Source organism: Citrus clementina, unplaced genomic scaffold, assembly GCF_000493195.1.
Source record: "Citrus clementina cultivar Clemenules unplaced genomic scaffold, Citrus_clementina_v1.0 scaffold_1, whole genome shotgun sequence".
NCBI lineage: Eukaryota > Viridiplantae > Streptophyta > Magnoliopsida > Sapindales > Rutaceae > Citrus > Citrus x clementina.
In genome coordinates, this window is record NW_006263303.1 from 21,770,097 (window position 1) to 21,777,348 (window position 7,252).

The 7,252-nt window shown below is 35.4% G+C and overlaps 1 protein-coding gene across 1 annotated transcript; it reads right to left on the reverse strand.

Annotated features, from left to right (window-relative positions):
* Positions 1 to 364: 364 nt before the first annotated feature.
* Positions 365 to 3,247, reverse strand: LOC18054438 (receptor-like protein EIX1). Its single transcript, XM_024177866.1, has one exon. It carries the CDS (start codon positions 3,245 to 3,247, stop codon positions 365 to 367), a length of 2,883 nt encoding a protein of 960 aa, XP_024033634.1.
* Between the last annotated feature and the right edge of the window lie 4,005 nt (positions 3,248 to 7,252).

Genomic DNA, 7,252 nt, shown 5'->3' on the forward strand with positions numbered 1-7,252 from the left:
TTTTTAGTTTATTTTATGTTTTTTTTTTAATATGCCGACTCCTTTGAACTTCTCCACATTCAATTATTCAAACTAATCGGCATAGTTTATTACGGGTAAAACAAGATGCATCAGAACTATGCAGTTCAGCATCTGAATTTTTTTTTCATTCTTCTAATTAAGTTGTTATTGGATAATTCAATTCTCTCTCATCTACATGGATTTTATCCAATAACGAGTGTTCTTATTTGAGCCAAAGCTCAATTACTTATTATTATTATTATTTTTTTTCAATTTTATGTTACCCATCTCTGAACAAACAATTGAAGTGCGAATTTTTTTTTTCCAACAACAATGAGCATCTTTTATTAAGAAATAAGAACTCTTACAGTCCAAATAACCACCAAATAAATCCCATTGAAAAGCTGACATAAAGCCAGCCCAATACATCTCCAACCCCGTAACCATCTTTTCCTCCTCCATTTTCATCTACAACAGTACACAATTTTTTAAGTACAGGTCCGCAGAGATATTCATCGCCGATATAAGAGGATGAATCAAAGGTAGCAAATTGAGCTTCGTCTGGAACTTCCCCGCTCAAATTGTTATACGATATGTTGAAGTGTGACAAGAACACCAAATTTACCGTATTCTTGGGGATTTCACCCTCGAGTCGGTTAGAAGAGAAATCAAGGGACTCCAATAGCGCCATCGCACCGATATTCTCAGGAATTCTTCCACTGAAAAAATTATGTGACAAATTCAAAGATTGTAGTTCTCTAAGAACTGTAATTTCTGCAGGAATCTCCCCAGAAAACTTATTGTTGGAAAGGTCTATATTTGTCAGAAGTCTAAGTACAGCCTTAAATGTCAATGTTTTCCCTTCCAATGTAATTAATTCCTCCTCGACGAACTGTTCTGTGATATTGAAAAACTTTCCTGGAAAACTGAAATCGGAAGGATATTGAATGGTATAGATACTATCAGAGCCAAGAAATGTCGCCATGGCAGTAAAGTTACTGATACATGTTGGTATAGTTCCAGAGAGATTGTTACCAGCAAGGACTAGGATTTTCAGAAAAGCTAGATGGCAAAGCTCTAACGGAAAAACACCATGAAATTTATTTGAACGAAGGATGAGAATTATCATCCTTGGAAATCTTTCTCCGATCCATGCTGGAACATTTCCAGAAAACTCATTTTCACTGATATCAATTGTTTCCAACTCAGTACAATTTCCAAGTGATACAGGCAATGTTCCTGACAGGTTGTTGTTGCGAAGGTGCAATGATCGGAGGAGGCTCAAAGCTCCCAAAGAGGTTGGAAGTTTCCCGGTAAATTTATTATTATCTAATCTCAAAACCAGCAAGTATCGCCAATTCATCCAACAATCTGGTATTTCTCCTGCCAAAAGATTGTCTTCAAGGTTGATAATTTGCGTTAGCCTTGTCCCGTTCGTCTCGTGGCAAACAAAATGCAAAATTGATCCTGACAACTTATTTTTGGAAAGATCCAGGACCATTACATTTGAGGCTAGAAGAGGCAACTGACCGGATAAATTATTAGCACTCAAGTCAAGGGTTCCAAGTTGAGAAACCTCAGTCAAATTTGGGATCTCCCCATGGATTTGATTATTTGAGAGACTCAAATAATTGAATTGGGTGATCGATTTCCAAAACCTATTAGGAATGGTGTCTACAATCCCTGAGTCAGAGATATCTAAATTAACCAAATGATTTTGTGAATGAAGCCATGATGGAAATGGAGGTCCTAGATAACAAGATCTCAAATCTAACTCCTCAAGTTGAAAAACAGGAACCCAATTGGGGTTTGCTTTCAAAGTTAATGAGTTTCGAGATGCATAAAAAAAAGTTAGACTCGAAAGATTTGCGAAGTGAATTTCAGAAACTGTTCCGTTCAATTGGTTATTGGAAATATCTAGATATCTCAAGGAAGAAAGTTTTCCTAAAGACCATGGAACTTGACCAGAAATGGAGTTCTCACTTAAATCAACACTGTTTAAAACTTTAAATTTCCCAATTTGATTTGTCAAACTGCCAGAAAGAGTTGTATTACTCAGATCCAATGACTCCAGTACATCTGATACACATCCTGAGAAAATAGCTAAGACTTGAGATACCTTTTGATGACTCAATTGGATGCCTGACAAGCTAATAGACCTCAAGTTACAGAATCTTGAAAATGACCTTGGAATTTTCCATTCAAGTTCGTTGAATGAGAGATCAAGGCTTTGGATAGAACTCAGGTTTTCTAGAAGTACACTTGAAATTCTACCTTGCAAGCGATTGCTGCTAAGTGAAAGGTACTCAAGACGGCTAAATTTGTTCAGCCATTCAGGTATCAGATAACTGAAATGGTTGCTAGATAAATCAAGATGTCTGAGAGAAGTCCAGTTTTGAATTGTATCAGGGATTGGACCTTGGAAATTGTTATCACTAAGATCAAGGAAAACCAAATTACAGAGGCCATAAAGCTGAGTAGCAATCAAAGAGTTATCAAACTGGTTATGGGAAAGATCAAGGGTGACAAGAGATGAAAAATTAGCAACGGATAGCGGAGGAAAGTGAGAGAGTTGACAGCCTGCCAACTGTAACACTAGTAAGGAACGAAGTGCATTTGTCACAAGGGGGCCATTGGAAACTTTGCTAAGGTCTACACCACTCAAGTCAAGATTTTCCAATAGAGAAAGATCGTATAGCCAACCCAAATCCTCAACATACAATCCACCCAGATAATTTGGACGAAGGTTAAGATATTGCAGATTTGAGAGATTCCCGATTTGGTTTGGAATCATTCCCACAAACCCAGCTCCAGAGAGATCAAGGAATCTTAAATTTCCCATGGAACCAAGAAATCTAGGAATCTGAATCCCTTTAAAATCGTTATAGCTTAAGTTCAAGTAAATCAAATGCTCAAAATCAAGCAGAGCGGGATTTATCTTACCAACCAATGCTGAGCTCTCTTTAGCTTGGTGACCATGATCATCTTCCCAAGGATTTCCAAGGTGGAGCTCAAGCACATGGCCTGTGAAGTTGTCGCAGATAACACCAGCCCATTTGCAACAATCTCCATCGCCAATCCAGGTGGCAAGCCGGTTTGAAGGATCTTCGAGATCCTGCTTGAAACTTAAAAGTGCTTCTCTCTCACTTTCAACGCAACCCACATAGGAGCTTCCATTGCAGACGCTAATATTTAAGGTAGCTATGGCAAATAACTTTAGGAAAAGAAAGGCAACAACAACACTCATGATTGGTTTAATTTCATATACTTAACGTACGTAATGATCAACAAGATTGGTATTTATTTCCACTAGTCTAAGCAGGGCAATTTCTTTGCATTTTACTTAATTTGCTTATCATTCTTTTTCAAGAATTGACTTCAATTTTCTGCGTGCAAAGAGCAGGAAATCTCTTAGATAACTACTTTTTGTAAAATATATATAAGACTTTTAATTGCAATGGGTCCTACACAAATAAAGGAGTAGACTCTTGAGTCAATTTAGAATTTCATTTTTTTTTTAATTTGTTAATCCTCATCATCTCTTCTAAAATTCATGGAACATTTCATATATCATTTAATAACTAAAAAACGAAAGGAAAAGAATGCTAGCTTAAGATTATGATTAGCAAGCTGAAATCACAAAGCTCCATGGTTAAGAAGAACATATTAACGACCTATGTATACGGAGTAGTGCTATTAACACTCCTTAATAACAAACTCATAATTAAACTCATCTACCGTTTGTTTTCACTCTCTTCAAACTCTTCGAAGATATGTTAAATTGTTTGTTTTCTCTTCAAATTCTTTGAATACATCATCAGGGAGGAATTCTCGTCATCAGGGATGTATAGTAGAATTTCTCATAATCAGGAAGTCATTTTCTTTTCTGTTTTCTGTTTGTGACTCTTCATCTATATCTCATAGTTCAGTTGAAATAATTACCGTTTCTTCCATTTTCTTTACAAATTCATTACTTCCATGTTTCTTTTTCTTTTAATCAATTATTCTCATATTTATAGAATATTTTAAACTAAAATAAAAATATGCTTATTTAAATCATCAATAAACAAAATTGTAGGAGAAAAGTGACTTCAATTTTTTTGAGTCAGAAAATTCAAAAAGTAAAAAAAAAAAAAAAAGAAAGAAAAGGGTACCTTTGGTATTAAAACAAGAATAAAAAGGGTTTTATAATAATTTTAAAAGAGTGTGATAGAAGCTCAGATGCAATATAAGGAAAGTTTTAGTCTCCCATGGTCTAAGCTAACATCAAAGAGATCAAACAGATAAAAAAAAAAGAACTTCGTTTGGATTAATCTAACACCAAGGAAATTGGATAGAATGAAGGAGACAGATGGTGCCTTAATTTGTCGTAGCATATCTCTGACGAGTAAGGAAAGCTCAGTAGAGAGTTCAAAACAGAAGACGAGATGTGCAAATGTCTCTGTTGCTCTTGGTTCAACTCTGAAGAGAGTAAAAAGATTGATGCCGATTTTGAAAGAAGAGAAGGAAGTTGGTGATGCTTTTGCTTATGAAAAGCTACCGCTGAGTCTAGTAGCAATGAAGGAATCTGATAATTCCCCTGTTTCTCCTGGCTTTCCTTCGAATTCTAATTTACTCCAAACAAGGGGTTCAGTTAAGGAAAATAATTTAGCAATTAAAGACTCATTGAAATCCAAGAAAAATAAGAACGTTGTTCAGAATACAAAAGTTGGCAATGGAGAAAATTTGTCATGCCTATCTCGAACTTTTTGCATATGCATTTATGACCAGCAGTAAAACTTGTAATTTCAGTGACAGTATTGCTGTTTTAAATTGCGACACATCTGACAAGGCGACAACAGTGACAACGAGGATTTCATAATCAACCCTTTGCAACAGATTGTTCAGCCTCTGGTCCATCTCGGGAATGTGGAAATAGGGCAAGAAGCAAACTCCTCAGTCCTCAATAAATATTGTTTGGTAATGAAATAAATTCCCAACTTCAGTGCCTCAAACAAAACTGGAGCGTGAACACAGAAAGATATTTGTGTCTGCATACAACTCTGTTCAAGGACCTTAAAAATATAGTATGATAGTATGATAATACAAACAAGTTTGTTGGAAACGTGTCTTAGTTGCTTCAGTAACAGATTTGTTAAATAATTGGTCAACAAACCAAGTTTTTAGGAATATTTGGTTAGATGTGGCTTGATATTAGGAAGATATTTTGTTTTCTGTTGTGTTTTCCAGCTTTGTATAAAAGAGTATTGCGGTGAATAACAGTTGTATTCCACTAAAAAATCTCTTTTCCTTTAGTTACTTTCAAATATTTTTCTTTTATTGTTATAAATTTTTTGTTGGTGCTAAATTTGTGGGGAATGGCAAATGTAGAGAAATACAACAATAATGGTGGAACTTTACTATGTAAAGTAATGTGTTTACAACTAACTCTGTATGTAGGAAGAAACTGCAGAAATTTTGTGTGCTTAAAGGCACGTTACAAATGTTGCTTTTCTTAAGACGTTATTTGCCCCCACCAATTGAGTGATGCACATGGGTTAAGCAAATACGCCTCCAGGATACAATGAAGCACTTGTTTGTTTGCTTGAGTTGTGCATCGACGAAAGCAAACCAAAATACTCTTGAATGTTGTAAGCCTGCCAAGAAACAATATATTGGAATGTGAATGCACAAAAGAAATGAGTGTTTTGTGTTGAAATTCGTACTAGAAAGGAATGCTAAGAAAAAAGTGGTATAGGATCATTCATTTCATGTCTAAATGGCTTAAACATGACCCTTATTTATAGATATACTTGTGCCCCCTCATTTGAGTTATCATCTTTCATGATACCTCTTCATTCATGGCCATTGGATCTAGATTTAATTTTAATCAATGGTCCAAATTGAACCATCACCATTTCAAATGAAATGTCACCATGAAATGATGCATCTCTAAGTGAAATGTTGCCATGAAAAGTTATATCATTTAGCAAAAAGATATATTTTCTACAAGACAAAATTAAATGGACATGTCCTTACAACAAGACATCATTTAATTAGACATGTCTTTAGTGAAAGGTACCTTTTCTATAAGGCACAATTAATAGAACATGTCTTTACCATAAGACACATTTATTTTGAACATTTTCCAACAATCCCCCACCATTTTCAAAATAAATGAATTTTGAAAAATTATCTTGCATAGGCTTGGAAAACTTATGCATAAATGAAGGTGTCTTTTGGACTTGAACCTTCACTTAGTGACAATACATCAAAGTTAATCAAGGTGGCATAGTAGGCAAGCTTTAAACCAGCGACCTTAATCGACTAACCGGATATATCTCACACATAAGTTTTCAAATTCTCAAGTATTCCTTAGCCGACACGTGGATTGGCCATGTGTCTATATCCTGTTTTCATGAGCGCTTTAGTAACCAGCCAAGTTACATAGGAAGCGGCACCACCTCCTACACTCACATAGGTAGACTTATCTAGAATGTCCCTGTAACTAAAACATTTATAAGTCCATTAAAAACAAAGTAGCTTAACCTTTCCCATATGTTACAGGTATCAAGCACTAACCTTTGGGACACATCTAAAAATATTATAATGCTTGCTATCACAACATATGATGTACTTTTGCTCATTGAACCCAAGATCTTGATATTTTAAGTGTTGGGTTGAGTTTCCATCATTGGTGATAAGATGATGCTGGCTTCAGTCCCATCCCCTTAGAAGTTTTAAATACAATATCCCTTGCAAGGCCTTTAGTTAAGGGGTCTGCCAAATTTTGACATGATTTCACAAAGTCAATTGTGATTACTCCATCTGTAAGTAATTGTCTTACATAACTATGTCTTAGACCAATGTGCCTAGACTTTCCATTATAGATTTGACTATATGCTCTTGATAAAGTTGCCTCACTATCACAGTGAATAGATACAGGAGGCATTGGTTTAGGTCAAACAGGAATTTCTATAAGCAAATTCCTTAACCATTCAGCTTCCTTGCAACATGAAGCCAAAGCTACAAATTCTACAGCCATGGTGGAGTCTACTATACAAGTTTACTTCTTTGAGCCCCATAAAATAGCTCCTCCACCAAGATCAAAAATCCAACCACTTGTGGATGTATGATCATCTCGATCAGTAATCCAACTAGCATCCGAAAATCATTCCAAAAGTGAAGGATATCCAGTGTAGTATATATCATAATCCATTGTATGTTTTAAATATTTTAAAATTCTGTACACTGCTTGCCAGTGTGCTTGGCT

Coding starts and splice junctions, on each gene's coding strand:
- LOC18054438 (XM_024177866.1), bottom strand. CDS start 3,247: ATGAGTGTTGTTGTTGCCTTTCTTTTCCTAAAGTTATTTGCCATAGCT.